Source organism: Sprattus sprattus, assembly GCF_963457725.1.
Source record: "Sprattus sprattus genome assembly, chromosome: 15".
NCBI classification, from domain to species: domain Eukaryota; kingdom Metazoa; phylum Chordata; class Actinopteri; order Clupeiformes; family Clupeidae; genus Sprattus; species Sprattus sprattus.
The window spans coordinates 8665170-8688700 of record NC_137913.1 but is presented as its reverse complement, the minus strand read 5'-3'; the positions used below and the strand labels follow the sequence as shown (position 1 = coordinate 8688700).

The following is a 23531-nucleotide window of genomic DNA, read 5'->3' as shown; positions in this document are numbered from 1 at the left end:
TAGTCTCAGCCAGTATAAGTGTATTATCCATTTACACGGCATCTACGCAAACACGGTCAGTCTTATCAGCTTATGGAACGCAATATTTAAGCCCAACCTTCACTCAGCAAACACAAGCTCATGGCCCGTGACTGACTGCCCCACAGGTTCAACACACACACGCACGCACCTTCAACTTTCACTTCAACCAGGCCCAAACCAAGATACTGCGGTTGTCACGGCAACGACTACCCATGTTGACTCAAAGGACACCCATCTGTCGAGTGCACACACACACACACACACACACACACACAGACACACACACACACACACAGGCACACTCACACAACACACACACACACCCACAAACCCACACACACTGCACTGGGGCATAGACATAGTTTTCTTAGTTTGCTGCGTGTGTGTATGTGTATATGTGGAATGCTATGCCATGGCGACAGCAGGGTGGGGTGGATCTGAGAGTTGAGGTCACATGCTGGTTCGGGTCAGACTGGTCTGTTCAGTGGGTCTACAGCAGATCAGATCTGTGTGAGCTAATCTTAAAGGAACAACCCGTACAGACACAACACACTCCATCTGCATTATAACACACCGTCATCATTCCCATCCACACACACAGAGTATACGCCTGACATACCTGTGAGGGCCCAGGTGTTATCATCACTGAACATAAACATTATCAACACCTTCTTTTATTTATCTTGTATATTTAGTAAGCTTATTTAGGTTATTATATGCTTACTACGTGTAAATTATGTTCAGAGTACTTGTACAGAGTGTATGTCATATTATGTTATTTTATACTATGTTATGTTATGGTATGGTATGGTATTGTATGGTAGGTTGCTGTGCGGTGCCTTGTCCTAAGAATTTCAGTGCCCAGTCTGACCCTGTGTCATTCTGTGCATCGGACAATAAAAGACTTGTGACTTCTTATCTCTATGGGGCCAACTAAGGTATGTTTGCGAAATACCTGGCAAATGTAAAAATAGGCTTGTCGTCATTCCCTTCCACATACACAGTATAGGCCTTACATACCTGTGCGGTCTCACGTTTTATCATCACTGAACAACTTGTTATCACTTTACTCCTAGTCACCGACGGCTCAATATCCAGGAATATTTGCTATTCAGGTTCAAGGCAGTTTTCCCATCTCCTAAAAGGACTCATCGGCCATAAGTGCACAGCTTACATCACCATATCTGGCTTGCACTGCAACAGCTTACACAGGGGTGTCGAACTCAAATACACAGAGGGCCGAAATAAAAAAAATGGGTCAAAGTCGAGGGATGGACAGGGGGCGTTCATGATGATAAGGGGCTTTTTCTTTTCTTTTTGAGGTTGGTTGGGGCCCCCCCTACTACGACCACTAGTAGGGGGGCCCCAAGCAGCCGCCTACCTATGCCTCTATGTTAAGACCACCTCTGGATACGAGCATATCCACATCCCATCCACACACAATCATACGCCTTACATACCAGTGTTATCATCACTGAGCATGAACATTATCAACACCTTCTTATCTCTATGGGGGCCAACTAAGGCCTTTTTGTAATATACCTTGCAAATGTAACAACAGGCTTGTCGTCATTCCCTCCCGTGAGGTCTCACAACTTCTTCTCACTGGGCTCCTAGTCACCGACGGCTCATTGTGTGTGTGTGTGTGTGTGTGTGTGTGTGTGTGTGTGTGTGTGTGTGTGTGTGTGTGTGTGTGTGTGTGTGTGCGTGTGTGTGTGTGTGTGTGTCGGTGTGTGTGTACTCGACAGATGGGTGTCCTTTGACGGCTCATTATTCAGCAGGTCAGCACCCTCGTCACTGATCCACTTCTTATCTCTATGGGGCCAACTGTACGTGTACAACGTGTACACACACAATATGTGTGAGCCTGACTGTCTCTTTGTGTGTGTGTGTGTGTGTGTGTGTGTGTGTGTGTGTGTGTGTGTGTGTGTGTGTGTGTATGTGTCTTAAGAATCCATTTTAGCATTATAACAACCAGAATTAATTAGTTCACACAAGCTGCCCAGAAGCTTTTGAAAACATCTGCACCTGATCACCAGTCCAGCTTTAGAAGAGAAATGCATCTCTGTGCCTGTACTTCCAAAAAACAAACAAACAAACAAAAAAAAGCCATCAGTTTGAAAATGTGATTTAAGTGTAAAATCTGGAGAATATTAGAGGGGTTAGGGTTAGGGTTAGGGGGATTCTCATGGCCTTTGTAATGATATGTGTTCCAAGACTTTTTCAATCACTAACTTGGACCCCTGGTTTTCCAAGACAACTTGGACCAGAGGTTTCCAGGCTAAGTTGGACCTGTGGTTTTCCAGGCCAATTTGGTCCCGTGGTTTTCCAGGCTAACTTGGACCCATGGTTTTCCAGGCCAACTTGGACCCGTGGTTTTCAAAAGGCAAACTTGGACCCCTGGTTTTCCAGGCTAACTAAGATCCATGAGTTGGGGTGGTTCCCTGATGAAATCCTTTATGCAGGCTACTGACTGCAACGAACGCAGCTAGCTAACTAACTAATTAACTCCAATACTTTGGACAACAAACATTTACGCAGCGATTTCTCCTAACGAACACGAACACCATCTCCCCACCCTGGATTCTCTGCTAAAGGAACTTAGCCTCTCATGTGTTTTGACCAGGCTTGGATGATTCACCTCAGACAGTGAACAACACTTGACCAAGGCTATGATTTACTACAAATAACGCGTCTGATGTTGGTTATTGATTTTTTGGATTTTGATGAAAGAAGCAAACCTAACATTACACTGACTGAAGTCCAGTGGGGCGAATAACTGTTGCCTTGAAGCTAAACCACCATTTTGCCAGATTAAAGATGAAGAGTCCATAGGGACAAAAAAAAGAGAATGAAGTTTGGATTGTAGTCACAGACACACACACACACACACACACACACACACACACACACACACACACACACACACACACACAAAGAATAGTAATCATGGGTTGCTACATGCGGGACTCTGCCCTCTATCATTACGGCCACTGTTTACTCCAAGTGTCTGCACGGAGCCAAAGTGGACACGCACACACACACACCAAACACTCGCACACACACACACACACACACACACACACCAAACACCACTGTGCACCAATACAGATACTCAATATGGTTTCAAAAGCCACACACACACACAACTGCATAACACAACAACACTGATAAAAAAACTTAAAATAATGTAAAATCTGCATCTGTACAGATACATCATGCATGGCGCCACTGCCCTTCAATCCCATTCAGACTGGCATGACACAAACCCTGTGCCACTTCTGGGCAAAGAGCACATTGGGTCGTCCTTTCCATGCCGTGTAAACACAGACACACACAGTGTTACAGACGGAGCTAAAGGTCCATACAGTCAATGCAAACTCAACATGGACACAAAAGGTTGAAAGGTTGGCAGGTACTTCCACATGGAGTACACACACACAGACACACACACACACACAAAGAGAGGCACACACACGCACACACGCACAAACACACACACACACACACATACACACACACACAGACACACACACACACACACAGACACGCACACACACACGCACACGCACACACACACAACTTACTGGGATGGGGTAGAAGTCAGCAGCGTGCTTGCCGTCCTCCTCGTACTTCCCGCCCTCGCCCGTGGAGTCCATGGCTTTCGAGGTGGTGTTCTTACCCACGCCCATTCCTCCTCGCTCTCTTCCTCCTCCTTCCTCGTGCTCCTCCTCCTCCTCCTCCTCTTCCTCGCCCAGCTCACACTCTGCCACCAACGCTGTGCTCTCCCCACTCAGCGCTCTCACATAGCCCAGCGACTGCTTGGCCAGGTCATCTGCTGGGAGGGAGGGAGAGACAGACAACAGCGTCATTGGCTGCTTGCTACATTTAAGTCCATTCTGATTGGCTGAGAAGAGAGCAATACTGGCTGGTTTTGAACAGAGGGGCATCTAAGGTAAGATCATCCAAATGACAGATCTGTTAGTCTAAGTTTAAGTGTAAAAGCAAGATTTACACTGAGTCAAAACAGTTAAAAATCTATGCTACGATAGTGAATTATTATAATGGTTAAACATCTATAAGTAGTATTAAACTATAGGTATAAAAAAAGTATTGAACAGAAAAGTAAACACAGAACACTGTTTTGTACACGATGTGTGTATGAACAAGTGTGTGTGGGCATTTTGATTTCATGAACCGGTCTCTCTCTCATCCCAGGTGAACCCATATCACCTGGGAGAGATATGGGGGGGCTTAGGAGAAGGATAAAAAAACAGTGAGAAAGTTGCGAAAGAATGTGATGTGAAATGAGGCGTAAAAGAACAGGTAGGCAGGAAGATTAAAAAAAATGCAAGATGTAGGATGAGAGGGAGGGTGGGAAGGTGACAGTGAGAGAAGAAAGAAAGGAATGAAGAAAAAGAGAGAGAGATAGAGGGAGAAAAAGAAAGCGGTTGGCAATTATTACTTCTGGAGACATGTTAGCTGAAGGTCATGCATTAAACAATCTGGTTCTCTCCGTGTGTGTGTGTGTGTGAGATGTCTCAGTTAGGCTGACTGCTTGTCTGCAAGCATACATCAGGCATTATCTCCCTCTGGAACGAAATACTGTTTTCTGATTGGCTAATGGGGTGTACATTAAGTTCGTATAACCGGACACCTTCGACGTAGTCCCAGTAGAAAAGTTAAATCGCCGTTCCATGTCAATGCTCTTGAATGGTTACCATTGACAACCAACGTAATGTTTTTTTTTGGGGGGGAAAATCCCTACTTTCTCAAACGGGAGCACTAGGCTTCAAATCAAGAATTCATCAGGTTATTATGCATATTAAAAATAAAAAAAAATGTAGATGTTGTAAACGGGAGACAAGCGGGATAACGGCCTTCGAGCTGTACAGTTCTACAAAGATAGTGGACCTGCAGAGCAACTCCACTCCGCTGCTCGTCGTGGAGTTCTTTGCCCCGCAGCGTCCATTAGGCTATCTTTGTAGAACTGTACAGCTCGTCGGCTGTTATCCCTTATTTATCTTTTACTGTGGGTTCCCTGACTGTCCTCCTTCTTCTTCCTTCAGGGTGACGGGTGACGAGCAGGCGAGAGGGAAGGAGCCTGCTGGTACGCTTGGGTGCCAATTATGGCACAACACCATCACCATCACAGTGCCACACTAACACACTCAGTCAGAATGTCAGTCAGACTTGCCCAAAAGCCCTCGGTTGATCTAACACAAACACATTTCTCGTTTGGTTGAACAAACTCCTTTCTGAGGCCACATTCCTGAGGCATTTAGGCCCCTGAAATGTGGGAAACCACCTTAAGCCAGTCTAGTGTTTACAACTCCTACTGATGAAATACTGAGAAAAGGATGGAGTACAGCTGCCAATTGAAAACTAACAAGGAGCCGGTTGGCCAACACAGGGCTCTCAGCCCTGGACCATTACTGCCAAACGGGCACGTAGTTACGCCACGCCAGGTATGCTTGGCGCGTCTGGCACATGACTGCCAGCCAACAGTTTTGTTTTTCTCCTCTCCTCTCAAGTGAGAATACTTGAAACACTGCCCAACTCATGCATTTGGTGCCAAAGGCCTCAGGTCCCTAAACTGCCTGCAAATCAAGTTTCATAGAATGATGATTGATTATGATGATGAGATGATTAGAGAGGTCGCTTCAAGTGAAGAAAAACAAAAACAAAGACAAATATAAGGAGGGCAAACGCTTGACAATTTATTTAAGGTCAATTGTGTGCATTTAGTCAAAGGGTTTGAGGAAGTGCTGCCTTTCTTCTCCCCCTCTCTCTCTCTCTCTCTGCTTCCATACAAAAGTTGGGTTTGAAAAGGGCCAAAAGCCATCTCCATCAGTACGGTGTGTTCAGATAACACCTCCACGAGCCTGATGTCAGGCTTCTTCTTCCATCAGGACCGTGTGTTCAGATAACACCTCCAAGAGCCTGATGACGAGCCCGAGCCAGGCTTCTTCCTCAAGCACTGAGGCACTGCTGCCATTTTTCACAGGAGGATTCAAATTTAGTTTTTTTTCTCACAGGAACTAAAGCCTTGATATCAATCGCTAACTAGGCTTTATAATTCAATGTTCGAATGCTTCTCTCTGCCACTTTCGACAGGAGAAGCCTGTGCAAGCATGTGCTTGCGGCGGAGGAGCCCATTCAGAGCCGAAACGACGCTCCGGTGGTTAACGTAAGTGTGATCCAATTAACTTGTCAGAACTGTGGCTTGGTGGCAGACCAGCAAACTGCTGATGATCAACGACACTCTAAATTTCTACCATTGAGTCAACCAATCTTTTTAATTAGGCCCACAGTTTCAGATCTGGACCAGCTATGCTAATGTTCGTCACTGCCCCTCTCAAGAGCTGCTGGGTGACCAACACACATTAATAATGCCACCTCTTTGAAAAACTTGCCCTCAGGGGCATTAACCTTAAAAACAAACTTGAACACCAACAACCAGTAAACACAAACGCCAACACCCAGTAAACACAAACACCAACACCCAGTAAACAATACAATTAATTCAAGAGAGCAGTGTCAAGTCCATCCACGACTTTCTGTCCACTCGTGGGCACAGGACGGAGCATGGGCCATTTCATCATCACCCACAATTCCATCTGACATCAGCACCTGTTCATATGAAGGGCATCAGGTGGAGGAAGGACAATTGGGCCCTGATCATATGGAGCCAACCCCTTAGGAAGGAGACAAGGCACTAGGGCCACATGAGGCTATTGGGACGAGTCCCTTATGAAGGGAAGGAGACAAGGCACTAGGGGGTTCATGAGGATACATGAAAGAGTCCCTAATGTAGGGAAGGAGACAAGGCACTAGGGGAACATGAGGCTATTGGGACGAGTCCCTTATGAAGGGAAGGAGACAAGGCACTAGGGTATGAGGCTATTGGGACGTGTCCCTAATGAAGGGAATGAGACAAGGCACTAGGGGCACATGAGGCTATTGGGATGTGCCCTTGTGGAATGGATGAAAGTTCTGAAGGCCAACACCCACCAGTAACATCAGAAACAATTCTAAAGCTTATCCATTTTGTCAGAAGTTATGCAACATGTCCATTTCTCAAGGTCGCGGAACATCCTTGATTCTTAGTTAAGTCTTTATTTTGATTCTCAGTTAACTAAATATATCTTTTATGTTTTCAACAACTGCAGTTTCTCTGTGGAGCCCTGTCCTGCATGGGGGGGGGACGGGGGCGGGACACGACTGACTAATGCAGCTGCTATACACATTCATCCTACAATGTTTCTGATTTCTCATCTAGGGTGCAATTAACAATGTAATTTAACGCGGAGCTTGGCTTCGCTGCTGGTGGGGGTTGGCCATAGCTGTCAGGCAAAAACCCAAAATGGAGGCCAGTACCTAGATCACACATCACTTCCTGTCCGCGGACCAGCACCACTCATCTGTGGGGGGAGTTAAAAATTGGGAGGAGAGAGGGAGCGAAAGAGAGCAAGAGAGAAAGACAGAAAAAGAGATGGGGAGGAAGAGGAGGAGGGGTTGGGATCACAGGTAAGGGAAAGGTGGGGGGGGGAAGCAAGAAAGGTGTTAATTCTTCACAGGTGTTAATTCTGCACAGGTGCTAATTAACAGGTGCTCACAGCTCAACAGCACAGGAGTCAGTCAGTCAGTTAGCATCAGCAGGCAGAGGGCAATCAAGGAAGCGTCTTTGGGTTTTGTTTCAGTAACTCTTTTCTTGTTCTCCTTGTTTCTCGCTCTCAGTCTCCCCCTCATCTCTCGCCAGCCCCTTTCCCACGTCTAAAAACCCTCACAACACCTAAGAATCCATCGGGGAGACTCGTTTTTATCATCTGATAATCAATACAGTCACACTTCCGAAGAAACATTTCAGTACATTTAAAACAGTCACCATGGTCATATCACACAATGACACAAACATCCGTGTCCCACAATGATTTAAAGAAATAATCAAAGTGTGAACGCATCCTTATCTTTGCCTGTTGCTAGTGACTACGTAAAGACCCTACACTTCAGAGCAGATGCAGGCCAGAGCACCCAGAGATCACTACAGCACCATAGTCAGCTCTGATGACAACAGCTGTGAAGAGAAGACACGTGTACTTGTTTAAAAATGCGTGCTCACACACCATCTAGACAATAGCATGTTTGACATTCTGCAAATCAGAATACACTTCTGTTAAAAATAGCACATCTTACCAACTAAGAGAGTGTGTCATTGTGTGTGTGTGTGTGTGTGTGTGTGTGTGATGTGCATGCATGCGTGTATTAATTCACACAGTTGAGAGGGCAGAATCTGTAGTCTCCTCGGTAGCGTGAGATATTCAGATGTTACACAAGCTCTCTTCAAAGGGCAGAGCTAAACAGCTGGTGACAGGGCCTGTGAGTGTGAGTATGTGTGTGTGTGTGTTAGCAAATATGCCCTATAGCGCTTGTGTGTGTGTGTGTGTGTGTGTGTGTGTGTGTGTGTGTGTGGCGTGTTCAGGGATAATGTGATACACTATCTGCCAATTGGTGGACAATGTGTCTGAAAACAAAACTAAAAATACAGCCAGCAGACTCTCAACACCATCTGGAGAAAAGGATCCTCAACTGATTTACCTGACATTCATGTGTGTGTGTGTGTGTGTGTGTGTGAGTGTGTGTGTGTGTGAGTGTGTGTATACATGTGTGTGTGTGTGTGTGTGTGTGTGCGTGTGTATACATGTGTGTTTTTTGTGTGTGTGTGTGTGTGTGTGTGTGTGTGTGTGTGTGTGTGTGTGTATACATGTGTGTGTGTGTGTGTGTGTGTATACATGTGTTTGTGTGTGTGTGTGTGTGTGTGTGTGTGTGTGTGTGTGTGTGTAGACAACATGTGCATGCCTATCGTTACATTTGCGAGATATTTCTCAAAAATGCCTTAGTTGGCCCCATTTAGAGATAAGAAGGTGTTCAGTGAGGTTAGAACCTGAGATCTCCAGATAACACCTGAGCCCTCACAGGGATGTAAAGCGCATACTCTGTGTGTGTGTGTGTGTGTGTGTGTGTGTGTGGGAATGATGACGGTGTGTTATAATGCAGAGGGGGGAGTTTTGTGTCTGTACAGGTTGTTCCGGTTAGATTGTTTATTGCTTTTTTTTAAAGACTGGGCCAACACAGGATGTCTGAGGGCAAGACACGACAGCGATGCGCGTGTGAGTGTGTGTGTGTGTGTGTGTGTGTGTGTGCCACACAAGAGGTGAGGGGGGGGGGGGGGTGGCTGGCCGGTATATAAAATATATACGAGTTGCATAATAACTGCAAACTTCTTTGTCATTCATTTATCTTTGAACTGTTAATTGACAAATGCTCCCATAGTGGATGGCAGACATGGCTCACCACATCAGGACAAACATGTGTAAGCTGTTAACCTATAGTCAGACTCACCACATGGGCAAACATGTGTAAGCTGTTAACCTATAGTCAAGCTGATCATTGTTCACGGCTGTGGTCCAGGCCTAAAGACTGACTCCAATGGCTAGTAAAGCTGAGCGTTTAGGGTTGTATGTAGTTGTAAAAAAAAAAGATTTATTATCAAGATACCTTGTGAGTGAAGATGGAAAGAATAGAATAAGAAAAGGAGAAGGCAGTGTGAGGAATGCAAGAAAAGTGTCTGTGTTGATGAATGATATGACAGGTAGGTTTTAAAGAAGGTTAATATTTCAGTGGAAATCCCATGGCAAGCTTGAAGTCTAACATTTTATTCAGTTTAGCTAACAGTTAGCTAGGTTTACATTGAAAACGGGTCTTGGCTCTTGTTTGCGTATTAAGATCTAAGTTGAATTCCAGAGCTTCATCAGAACGCGTAGTCGCGTACAGACAACAAAAAGTAAACAATTTTCTTTGTTTCTTGTTTTTTTTTTCAGGTAATGAAACTAAAGCACTTCCCTCAAACGGAATGTCTGTTTCTCTGTCCAGCCTTGTCTTGGTAGAACAAGCTTGCGGAGACGCCGTACTGGGCAGTGAAATACAGTTGTTGCGTTACAGATGTAAAAGTGTCTTTGTACAGTCCGCTTCTTTAAGAACCAAAAGGTGGAGATGCTCGGTCATAAGGTAGCTAGCTACAAAACTGGGTACAGTAATGTCATAAGGTCGCTGGCTAGATAACTGGGTGCAGTGATGTCATAATGACTATTTCTTCAGGACATTATCAAATTACTACTTTTACTTGTCTCTTCCTCACACAGGAGTCAGGACATATACAAATTAAGCAGGCAACTAAATGTGATGTACTACCAGAGTCTGAAATCTGAAGAGTGTCAAGCCCTCTTTGTGCGATTTAATTCGAGCTGTCAAAACATCTTTTAAGTAGGGAGCCCAGTCAGAAAAAAAAAGTCGTTGTTTATCATTTGAACAAATTGCCATTGATGAATATATGTCTCGGGCATGAGAACGGAGAGGGCAGAGAGGAAACAAGACAGGTGAAGAGAGTAAGTACCATTAGGAGGAAGCACTTTATACAGCTGTAGCTCAGTCCTTTCAAAACAATATTAAAGTTCATTTAATTGTGAAATTGTTCAGTAATAGTGGGTTAATCATTTCAATGAAGTGTCAGGGTCAGAATAGACAAGAACTGTGATACTTGATAGAAAAAAAACTAGTGCTACAAATTCTTATACATTAAAGGACAGTGATACAAATCTTACTAAAATAGGGCCTGCTAGTGTGAGAAGGGCAGGGTGCACCTCCCACTATATCCCACCTGTCACTGAGAGAATATGAGACAAATCTCCCATTTGGGTGAGTGTTGCAATTTTTCCACATTACTTAATATATTGTGTTGTACTACTTGATACCGCTGTTGTATACTCCACAGTAAATGTGTAGTTGTGCCCCTGAGCGTAGGTACGTGAGCAAGCAGGTGTGTGTGTGTGTGTGTGTGTGTGTGACAGAGCTTTATCTCTACCTCACATGGTCATATACGTCTGAGGGCCAGCAAAGATTTTGCATACCAACCTTACCTCAATTTTACAAGGACACTGGAATGTGACATTCATCTGGACAGTAGTTTTCCATGTTCTTGGATCACACACACACACACACACACACACACACACACACACACACACACACACACACACACACACACACACACACACACACACACACACACACACACACACACACACACACACACACACACACACACACACACACACACACAACCTCAGGGGAAGGCCAATTTCACAGGGAATAAGAATGTCAGAAAAGGTAAAAACTGCTTAATGATTAAATGATCTTAAAGTAACAACCTTGGACACCTTGAACATCCCATCATCATGCAAGAGATGGAGAGCAGACCAACGATAAAAAGGGAGGGAGGGAAAGAGGGGATGAGAAAGCAGACAAAGTTGAAGAGGAAAAAAAGATAAATGAAGAAGGAGGGACACAGGAAGGTCATGGGCTAGATAAGTAAATAAACATAGAGAGATAGAGAGAATGGAGAGATAGAGAGGGGAAAGAGAGAGATGAATAGAGAGATAGAGAGAATGGAGAGATAGAGAGGGGAAAGAGAGAGATGAATATAGAGAGAGAGAATGGAGAGATAGAGAGGGGAAAGAGAGAGATGAATAGAGAGATAGAGAGAATGGAGAGATAGAGAGGGGAAAGAGAGAGATGAATATAGAGAGAGAGAATGGAGAGATAGAGAGGGGAAAGAGAGAGATGAATAGAGAGAGAGAGAATGGAGAGTTAGAGAGGGGAAAGAGAGAGATGAATAGAGAGAGAGAGAATGGAGAGATTCAGAGGGGAAAGAGAGATATACATAGAGAGAGAGAGAATGGAGAGATAGAGAGGGGAAAGAGAGAGATGAATATAGAGAGAGAGAATGGAGAGATAGAGAGGGGAAAGAGAGAGATGAATAGAGAGAGAGAGAGAATGGAGAGATTCAGAGGGGAAAGAGAGATATGAATAGAGATCATGGCTGATATGGTAAGAGTCTCGGTAGGAGCCAAGAGTCTGAATGTTAGTAGCTGCTGTGGGAGACTCCTAATCCCTTAATTACCCCCACACCCCCAAGCCCACTGTACAACAAAAGACTTAATCTACAGTAATTATTTCCACTCATCACTACACACACACACACACACACACACACACACACACACAAACACACACAGACACACACAGACACACACAGACACACACAGACACACTGCTTGCCTGATGTAATATGAGCCAACACGTTTGTAGATGACTGCATGCAGTATACATAGAAACGCCTTGTTTCTAATGACTCGGTCATCAGCTTTGACCAGCATCTCCAAAACAAAACGCCACATTCAATGGGCCTAAAGAAATTATCTTGCCCAGTCGATTTCCACTCCCCCGAAGATCATTTAGATTTTGTTTACAATTTCTGCCATCTTTCGTAGTATAATGTCGGCTTACCCACCTCAGGGGCCAAAACAAACCGACGTGCTGGGATGGCCAAGGCCAAAGCCAAAGCCAAGGCCAAGCCTGCGGAGACACACACACATGAGGAGTGTGTGTGCTTCTCTACAGTCGAGTCGGACAGGACCTGAGTCTTGACATGAGCTGACCATGGCACCATTATGAGAACCTGAGGTCAGAGTGTGGGGGTTAGATGAGGGGTTTGGCTTTGAGGGGGTAGGGTTTGAGGGTAAGAAAATGCTAAATCTTTGAGCATGGAAGCATTACCTCCACACCTTAAATCAACACTAGGGCCTTGGTATGTGTTACGGCAGTGTTAGGTGTTACGCTTTACTTCAGTAATAGGTGTTACGTCTTAAGCAATCCTTGGTTTCTCTGAACAGATGCTTCTGGAGAAGCAGAGTACAGTGTGTACGTTACAAATCTCTTACAATGTAACTAAGGCAACCATTGGACGGGGGGGGCTTAATGGGGTGGGGGGTGGCTTTAAGTGTGTTAAGTGTGCTTAGTGGGTATCCCACACATGCCAACCCAATCCAATTCCTCACTAAGGTGGAGGTCAAATTGGTGCTGCAGATTCAAACAGGTAACAGCAAGACCAGGTTAGCCGAGTGACGAGTGGCCTTGTTGCAGTTAGCTCTGGATGTGTTGCTATGCTACCGGACTTCATCTTGCCTGGTGATGAAGTACTAAAGTTCTATCTCTGGGTCCATGGGACCACCAAGAAGAAAAGGCATCAGCCAGAGCTCTTAAGGACAGAGAAGAGGAAGGGGTGTCAGTTGTTGAGAAAATAAAACAGTTTGTTACTACTTCATGGTCAGTCAGACCATGTCTCATTCTGACCTTCCTTCAGAGGCAAGAAGCATGTTTAATCTGATAGTTTATCCTTTTCTACAACTGCAGCAGTCCCTACCCTACAGCAGTGCTTTCCCCTTCCAAAAACAGGCCGTTGCCCAATCCTTTTTATTGGATCGGTCCTGACAGTGAATTCAATTTGCTTGATTACTTGATTCATTTAGGTCTCCTCCGAGGCAGTTTCTACCCCTAAATAGCTGTTAATTAAGGAAAAAAAACAAGATGAGACACTCGGTTTAAACTTAACTCAAGAAAGGTCAAACCAGATGAACGATTACTACGTTTGTAGAGTGCACCCTTGTGTGTTTAAATCAAACTGATGACCTACTCAAGATAAAGGTGATGCCATTTCCCAGCCAGAGAAAAAAAAAGAAAAATCCACTTTGGCCTACTAAAAGGGTATAATTCCATGCTTAAAACGGCCTGCCTACTTTAAGAATGGTAATAAAGGAATATTATAATAATTCTGTTGCAGGCGAGTGATCTAGATTTGCAGAGTCTCATTCTCATTCTAGAGTGCCGGATGGGAACTCCAAGACAGAATGTAGGGCATCACTGTGTCTCAGCCTCCCTTTCGGAGCCTCTGAGCCTGATGGCAGAGAAGGACGAGCGGGAGAGGGCCAGAGCGAAAGACGTGTGTGAGAGAGAAATAGGTCTTCACTCATAGTGTTTATGAGACCCAAGCACCCACAAGATCTATATCTCACACTGATTGCTTCTCAGAAATGATGTGCCTTAGGCTGGACGTGCGCGTGTGTGTGTATATGCTAGATAGGCTGAAATCTCAAAATGAATAATGTCACTCTTACTCACAAGTAAAAGTCTCAGTCTGCCCCCTTAAGCCTCAGCCTCAACCTCTCCTAGCCCATGCTTTAATTTTAGTAAGTCACCAAAGTACTTCTCCCAAGACTGTTCATGTTCACACCGACCAGGGGAGTCAGTAGTCCGGGATGGAGGCCGGTGCCGTGCGAGGGGGTTACTGGTCCTTTGTCTCGTCTCCATGTGACTGACTCAGCACTGTTACCTGGTAATTATTGACTTGGCTGGGCATGTTCACATGCGTCTATTCTTTTCGCTCCCAAGTAGCAACGTTGGACCCCGGCACTCAATCACACGTGAGGGGGTTGGGGGCTGACAAAGGGGGGGAGGGGGATGGTCCCTTGGCACCCTTGTTGCTAAGTTACTGACCTTTTTCCATGGCAACATGCACACATTCTTCCAGCCAATTTAACTGGCTGAAATATTCCTTTTTAATTAAGTCACTCCGTGCGGAGGCCACGCGTACACAATGTGGCGGCTCCCACAAAGGCCCGTCGAGGGCGCTGAGAATGTGACCTCAGCATAGCGGGACCCTCGGACGCAGCCAACCACAACACAGGACCCGCTTAGGCCCAACCAGTGGGAAGGTCATTACACCCACAAACTTTAAAACTAGGGAGCCAGCACACATGGAGACAGCATGGAGAGCAACACTTCACACTCTTCTAAAACACCAACACACAGTCTGACCCAGCGTGGGTTGCTATTACATCACTTAACTCAGACATTTCAAACCAGTTCAATCCCGTGTCTTACTCCCAGTGCACTATAACCCTGGTGAGCCTCTCTCTGGGACAGCGTGGGTATCTGAACACCTAATTCAGCAGACTCTATAACTCAAGAGAACCTGGTTTCTGGGAAGACTGGGCCCTTTCTACAGTACAGCGCCATAATTAAAGACTATCTGACCATGGAGCAAGGGAGCCTTGATGCAGTTCACTGCAGCTCGTGACAGTTCATGGAAACCCACAGACATAAAACAGGCCTTCAGACACCAGGCCACCACAGTGGACTTTCGGCTGGGTCCAGGCCTTCAAACACCAGCTTCCCAAAGTGGCCTTTCGGCCAGGTCCAGGCCCTCACAGCCACGGCCAGTGAGACCCAGTGGTTTAGAAACTAGGCCGACGTGGTGGGGTCAACTCTTGGTCAAAAATAACGCTCCAAAATGCTTAAAATATAAATCATTGGAAAAGGGTAAGTCCTGGGTTATTTGGGTTAAAATGCAATTCAAGGGGAGGCAAAGAGCACTTTAATATTTAACTGAGCAGAAGGGATGTACATTTTGCAGGACTGCTTGACACAAGCTGCATCCAGCAGGTACTAAGAGTTCAAACTGGCAAGACCATTCAGTCATGACTGGTCTGCAGGGAGAGGATAGTTAAACACTAAATTTTTCTCTGTAAAAAAAACTGTGATTTTCTAATTTGATGTGAGAGATCATAATAACAAAGTAGTGATTTAAACAGCCAAGAGGATTTCTTCGCCCCAAAACAGTAGACCATCCCTTCAAAAACTATGAAACAGCATGCAATCTGTTATTTCATTACATTCCCCCAAAACACTTTACAGCAATAAATAGCATCTTAAATTCCAAGCATGGATTACGAGATCTTTCCAGGTCTTTCCTGGAAGAGGGAACGCTGCTGATAGTAGGGGAGGTGTGGAGGTCGAGGAGCACCTCTGGACCAATCAGCTGGAGCAGAGAAGGTCCACAGGCAGAGATAAATAAACCGCATAGATCACCTCCCTGGACCATGCTGAGCTTTGAGAGCATAGATCAGCCCACCTGATGAGCAGAGGAGACAATGCTAGACAGGGTGGGAATATCACATTCACATTCCCAGGATGAGATGGGAAGGTGGGTGGTGTTTAACGATGAATCATATAGCACGGGAATCTCTCTCTACATCTAGGGTGTCCAGGACCGGCTGATGGTGTTTAAGATGAATTGTGGGAGTCTCACTTTTGTACCCAGAGGACGTGATGGGGGAAAGTTGGTGGTGTAGTTTAAGCCCAGGCTGAGCCTAACTGACCACAGACTCCAACTAAGAGTGAAAGACTGGAGGTGTTTCCCCTCGAACAGGGACTGGAATCTGGAACCCTAAAAGACTTCCATCGAAGATCCTCCAAAAGCCTAAAGTGCTTAGAACCCTTTTGATGAAGAAAGAATCAACCCCCTGAGGTGCTTAAATAACTCACTCTGATGTCATTCAACAACATGAGCACTTTGTGGTACTCAGCTAGGTGGTAGGCTACTTATCACCATGACAGCCAACTTAAATCCACCAGCCCCGCTGGGCCAGTGAGAGCGAGAGAGGCTCGGCTAAGCCCCTCCCCTCAGTCAGTCATACTTATCTTGCTGTTGTAATTCCTTTGCTTCGTGGGTGAAGGGGTCCTTGGCATTTATGCTAGATTGCAGGAATGTATCCATGTGTAAGTTGTTTCCATATAACACATGTAGGCTGCCAAAGAAAATGCCTGTGGATTAAACTACAAAAGCCATGCTTAGCTCAAAAGCTTATGTTACAACAACTACAGTTGGGGGGGGTGGGTTCTCATGGGGAGGGTCAGGGGGTAACATGGAATATGCCGGGCAGTCTAGGGATTTGAGATTTAGACTATAGAGGTTGTGAGTTTCTAGATATAGATCTGTGTATGGACCCGAATGTCCTCTAATCAAGTGATGAGCTACATCCACACGCCTCCATACGCCTGACGAGTGTGTGCAGGTGACCAGAGGTTAATTGAGTAATTGTGTGACCAGACACTGCAAGACAGACACAAACTGATATTAAAACACCCCCGTGGGCTTTTAAAAGGCTAACCGTCACTGTTAGGAATATGTGAGTTGTCTAAAAGGTCTCATGTGCAGGGTAATGGGTTTTAGTGATAGAAAGTAGGGGGTTTACTGCTATACACGAAATTTAGAATCACGCTCCTGAAGGCAGTAAATATACAGTCTGCCATTGTCTCTCTCTGGGTTATTTTGAGAGAGCGGCGTTCTGTAAAGGTAGCCTACTTCTTCTTTTCTCCGGCCATATGTGTGGGCATCTCAGCGGGATCGAAGCATCCCATCATCTGCCAGGGTTCCATAAATCTGCCCACAGCCACACTCAACTCACCTATGGTTGCCGCGGAAACCTCAATCAGCCCTGCCCGTCTGTGTTCCATCTCAGAATGTGTTGCTGCCTCAGGGGGAAGAAGATCAACTTCCTCCTCGATTCTCAAGACTCTAAACGGGCTCTTAACGGCGGTGATGGACATGATAATACGCTGATGTAAATTCAATAACGCACTCCTCTCTGGCCCATAGTGATTCTGAATGAGATCTATGAATCTTTCATTCATTTAGACTGCTAAACTAATGGTGCAGCCAGATAGGAACAAAGGAACTACTGAAAAGCAGATAAATTGCTCTGTGTAAGAGAAAAGAGAGAGTGTGTGTGTGCACACATATTCTCTATGTAACAGAGATTGAGTGTGTGTTTGTGCACGTATCCTTAGATATTATGTAGAGGGTAGAAACCTGCTTGGGAAGATCATTTGCCTGATCTCAGATCAAATCTTAATTTTAATTAACTCATTTTTGGCCACATAACCCATTGGAGGCCCCAAGGGACATGCAAAAAAAACTTTTCTCTTGGTCTTTTCCATGTGTCAGAGAGAATTATTTCATGCTCACAGAATAATAGTAAGTGATAGAGAAAGACTTGATAACTATCATACTGGATTAGTACCATCAGAGGACATTGAAACCAAAGCTGCGTGAGGAAACAGGTGCATTCTGGGGTAGTGTTATATATAAGATGAGCAAGAATGTGACGGACAGCTGCAGAAACCAAAGGCATATGAGGAAACAAGTGCATTCTGGGTAGTGTTTATAAGATGAGTAAGTATGCGAATGACAGCTGGAGAAACCAAAGGTATATGAGGAAACAAGTGCATTCTGGGGTAGTGTTATATAAGATGTGACTAATAGCTGGAGGCATTTCTGTAAAGCGCCTTGAGACAATTTCAGTTGTTATTAACACTGTTTAAATAAACAAACCAATGAATAATTAAATAGAAAATACAATAAAATGCATAAATAAATAAATACAAATCCTAACTCTTAACAAAATACTTTGTGCGGTCCTATGTCAGCCTGGTTGACAGAGAGGACACAGGGGGTCTGGGCACAGTCGTGGAACTGAGCGGGTCTCAGCGCTGTAGCCGACATTTAACTAGAGCACCTCTGCAACACATAAGTGTGGAGACCCCTTACCTACGTGTGTTCTCTGTGATTACCGAAACACTCTTTCAAAGCATTGCTGGTGGCGTGCCCTTTTCAAAACACAATGGAGCTATTGTCACATCACGTCACGTCACGTAACGTCAGGTCAGATCAGGTCACATTGCGCCCCTTTTAGAACTGATGCCGGGCAGCTGGGGACGGCTCAGTCTCACACTCTCTGGGGACTTCTCAACGCGCCACAAGAGCTCCCAGGTGAAACGGCTGCAGGACCCCTGCCATAAGAGACGGGTGCGCAGGTCAAACTGGGGTCAAACTACGGAGGGGCCGGAGGAATGGCAAAGGCTCATGTGGTAGCTGCACAAATGTGTGGTGCTGCTCGCCAAGCTACATGAACGGTGTATGGGCTCTGCGATTAAGCTTTCTGTTCTCTCTTAAGAGAGAGACAGAGATCAAGAGAGAGGGGGGGGAGAAAGAGAGAGAGAAATGGGGAGGGAGAGATCAAGAGAGGGGCGGAGAAAGAGAGAGAGAGAAAGGAAGAGAGAAAGGAAGAGAGTGGGAGAGAGAGAGAGATGGGCATGATTATCAGGGTTTGAGGGAGGTGCCATCTGTCACACCCTATAAACACAAACACACACACACACACAGGGGCGGAGTGGCCATCGGGAGAACCGGGACTTTTCCCGGTGGGCCGGTCGGCCAATGAACTCACGTGAATCAGCCTGCAGGCCGGCCTTCGCAGCCGTGTCAATTGTATGAGAGGCCCATTGAGTTGTCGTGTCCGTCAAATCTTGGTAGCGTTAAAATCTCTAATTTCTCCAAGAGTTAAACAATGAAGTGGTCCAACCACTATTTATAGCACTTTTTGTCTCTCTTCATCTCACTCATGTGTGTTAAACTCACTTTCATTAATCTAGCCTACTGATTTTTGTTTAGCCTCCTATGTTGATGTAATTATTTTTATTCAGACGCTACTTTCATGACCACAAATATAAATTGGCCAGCGATTTAATTCGTTTTTTTGTTCATAAATTAATTTACAATGGTCGGAGCAGAGGCTCATGGGAAATGCATATCGTTCTGCCTTCATCAAGTGAACGTAGGGAGTTAAATTAGCGGCTATCAGGGAGAGAGAGCAGGTGAAGCAGACCTGATGGAGGGATATAAGAGAAAGGAGAAAGGAGGGGCCGAAAAAGCCAGACTGAAAAAGAAGCGGATGCTGGAGGAGAGTGCATCAAAATGTACAAGAATTACGGATTTATTCAACTAGCCGTCAACTAGTGATGCGAGTGAGTTGACAGGACACATTGTTGCGAATTAGCATACCATTTGAGCCAATACGGGACGCGATTTGTTCCGTATTTCCATAAATGTACATATACAAATACACGTCTGTCACCCACACATCAACACTAAATCTAACAATAATTGTTTGTGTAGTTGATATATGGGAGGTGGAGGGGATTGGTTGGACCAGTTTTGGGCACGTTGTGGGCCGGTGGTGGGCCGGTGCAGTCAGAATAGTCCCGGTGGATTTTTGTGTCCCACTCTGCCCCTGCACACACACACACTAGTGACAACTTAATCAATAGAGAATGAATGAGGTTTGCGAATAGATTGGATTGAGGAATGAGAAGGAGAAGCCACTGGCACACTCCCCTATCCTGGCCTATGGCGATTCAGGGCAGGTCTCTGAGGTACAATCACCGTCCACAAAGGAACAGCAGTCAAATTAAGCCCTTTAGAAAATGGCGTCCATTTGAACCCATTCATTTCAGTTTACAATCCCAACAATTTCCGGATCTTATTCGGTTCAAATCCACATCTGTAATTAAATAAAGTGTTTTTCATCCTCAAATACATAGCAAAGTCTAGTATTCTAAGGCACCGTGGAACTGGCGACTTCCTCGTGGCGCATGAAGACAGACGACATGAAGCGTCGGTGAATGTTCTTTGAAGCCCGAAGGCGGGCGCATACAGCATCCAGACATGCAGAAGGGGTCAAACCAGCAGGGACCGCATGACTAGAGAATCAGGGAGACGGGCAGCTTTAATCCGAGCGCATCGGATGGGTGGTTTGTGTTACGTAATGCTCAGATGTTAAACTAGATTCGCGCTGGCGGTTTTGTTGACACTGACACGCGCTCTCGGCTCACATTCCCAGTCCCCTTCACGCCAAGTCAAACTAGCGGTAAAACGGGAAGGAGAGGTCGATCGATATAACCTGTGCCTGGATGACAGAAATGGAGCGGCCTGCCTCCTAGCGATTCACGTTAAGGTGGACCGAGTTAGAGCTCCAAAAAGCCACGTGTTTGTGTAGGGAAGAGTTAGGTAAAAAAGGTTACGGAGTTTACGCAACACCGGTATAATTGCCTCAGCAGTCCACGCGCAAGTCAGAGAGCGCTTTAGGGTATATAGTTTAACACAGAAAATCCGTTATCTGCAAACTGACTATGTCCTATCTATGTCGACATCATTTCATATTGCTGGGTTAATGAGGCAAGAATATTAAGCTTGGCGTTGGCATAACCTTGCTTTATCTTGTCTAACTAAACCTAGGGTTAAATGCCTAGGTTGAATATGCATCCTAGATGATCAATGGTTTTCGCACAGCACGAATGTCATGGGCAGCGCTATCAAATGAGCTGCGCGATTAAAGTGACGAGAAACTAACACCCGCAATCGGGGAATCTTGTGGAGCACGGGGAACTTAAACGGGGAAAGTTATTCATTTTCCGGATGTTTATTCAAAATTAATCTCAAACGTCAGCGGGGTGTGCGTGTTCTGTAATGTAGCTTAATCTTTGTCACATGTCCGCAACGACAACCAGGGTGAGAAATTCACTAGTGCGACCGAAATTTGGAGGTGCACGTCTATTTGAATAACGATGGTGCGGAATAGCCCACCTGCAAACAGTAGGGTCAACCAATTTGCTGGGCGAGAATATTGACGACCCAATTTTCAGTGGACGTGGGTAACGTTGGTTTCACCGGGGCGCACACTACACCACTCCCCCCCCCCCCCCGAAGCCATTAGGTCGAGACCGAAGAGTTGTTGAATAGCACCACCAGCATATAGTCACAGCGAGGGGTGTAGCACCATACTGTATATGTATGAACTCAAATTCATCCACTCGATAATAATAAGGCTAATAACAACTCCATAACACAGTAATGTAACGAAGTAACGTTAGCTGACTTGACGTTAGCCATAGCCCATGTCAGACCATATGGACTGTGACTAAAACACTATTTGAGACTATCTCAAAGGCATCTAGTTGTTTGTTTGTTTTTACTGACATCTTAGACAAAATATCCGCGGATGCTCCTTACCAATTACTTGTGACGAAGACAAAAAGGTCTCCGATTGGCCATGCGCATCCACGTAACAGGCTAGGTTTATGTTTATATATTTTTCGTGAGAAGGACATGGAATGTACAATTCTTCCCAATTCTGCGGGTTCCTTAAAGGTCAACTGGACAATTGTGACTGATTCTGTAACATGTTTAATTCGTTTAACAATTACTGCCATTGATTTTCGCTCACTGCGCACTTGCGATAAATGCTGTATGGAGCCTTGCTTGCTGGCTGGCTACACGGCTGGGTTATATCCTCTGCAGGCCAACATGGATTCGGGAATAGCGTGCAATTTGGCAGCGTGGGACATTGCAAGCCGTTTGGGACTGCGTCCTCATTATGAAAAAAAGGACACTGATGTTACGTAGCGCCGTTATGTAGCTTGCTGATGAGTGTGCTGTTACATAGCTTACTATCCTAGTACAGTGCCGCGTTTTCACTACGACCATATGATGTATACCGAAACCTCCCGTTAGCTCAGCGTAGGAAGGACAAAAGGCCATGTCTCAGGTTCGTTTAGGAATCTCACTGATAGAACAAGATGGATTTGATAAACCCTGGGTCAATTCGCTGGAATAACTCACCTGTCCTCACAGAAGACCGAGCTGGAAAGGTTCCCCTTTTCTCTGACTTCTTCCCGTGGCGGGTTCAGAGTGTCTTCTGTTGATACTCGTGACTTGTGCCGTGGGCTGAACCTCCTCGCTTGTGCGTAAGTAGCCACCGGTCGATCAAGTCCTCGATCACTAAGAAGATAGCAGATACTATCTCACAGATGCACTCGGAATCCGTAGCGCAGTAAGAGAGTAGTACAATTTCCTGCCTTTCATACACACGGACACGGGGCTGAGCTAACATCCACACGCATGCTCTGAGGAGCGCTTGACGTCAAGGGCGTCCATGCCCCGCCTCAAAAGTCTCGCTTCTACCAACCACGAACGCCCAAATCGATGACGCAGCCTAACTGTCATCGTTTTCATTCTCTCTGTACAAAACCCGAGGTGGCTCAGTAAGCCGTCTTTCACACTCCCGCTCCATTCCTCTGTACACCCGCGCTAGCTTACTGGCGTTTCGTTCTATCGGGTTTTACAATAAATACATAAATTAATTAATTAAATTAAGATGGCGCCGCTCTACCTTTCTAAGCTTGAGTGCATGTGCGTCCTGACAGTTCCCCTGCGCCCCTCTAGTGGTCATTCCCTGGTACTGCGTCATTACTTAATTGACCCAGTAAATACCAGTCACCTCGCTGTAGAGCTAAGATTCACGCTCAATTCCTTAGGCGAAGATTCCTGAAATAGCAAAACTTATGAAGCATCTCACAGTCACGTTTGTAAACTGTTTTAGATAACACTAGGTAAAGTTGAGTAACACTGATGACTCTATGTATGATCTCAATGTCAGATCAAAGTCATAAGAGTAAGTAGGTAATTGTCATGGGGCCTTACTCGAGGGATGGATGTATAAAGATTCCCTTTGCTCAGTCAGGCAGGGTGGGACCTCTGAGTTTAAAATAACACGGGACTGTTATCTCAGCCTAGCAGACGATGAGCAGTGACACTGATGATGTTGACAATGTTTTTAAAAAACGGTCCCCTCCCTAACTTCTATTCATTATCACAAAAAAAGTCCTCCATTCCCCAGGCATCCATTACCTAAAACCTGAAATGCGGTCTGTTTACATTTATGTGTGCTCTCTAGTGACACCAAGTGGTAAGGTATAGTCAGAACTGCAACCCTGGTCTCCACACCCCAAAAGCAGTCGGCAGAGATAGGCTCATGCCTCGCCACATTGTTCTCTAGCAGTCATGAGGGATGAGCTGTCACTTTCAGTTCCTCTGT

General features: G+C 45.4%; 1 protein-coding gene across 3 annotated transcripts in view; it reads right to left on the bottom strand.

Annotated features, from left to right (window-relative positions):
• The window catches only part of slc23a2 (solute carrier family 23 member 2), a gene marked incomplete at both ends in the record, with an annotated part of 33574 nt that extends 29846 nt beyond the window's left edge, over positions 1-3728 (bottom strand). The window contains one exon of one of the 3 annotated variants that reach the window (XM_080852104.1): positions 3609-3728. In XM_080852104.1, the coding sequence (XP_080708230.1) occupies positions 3609-3713 (105 nt within the window). The remainder of the gene's footprint in view (positions 1-3608) is intronic. The other 2 variants (XM_080852105.1, XM_080852103.1) reach the window with 2 other exon arrangements.
• Between the last annotated feature and the right edge of the window lie 19803 nt (positions 3729-23531).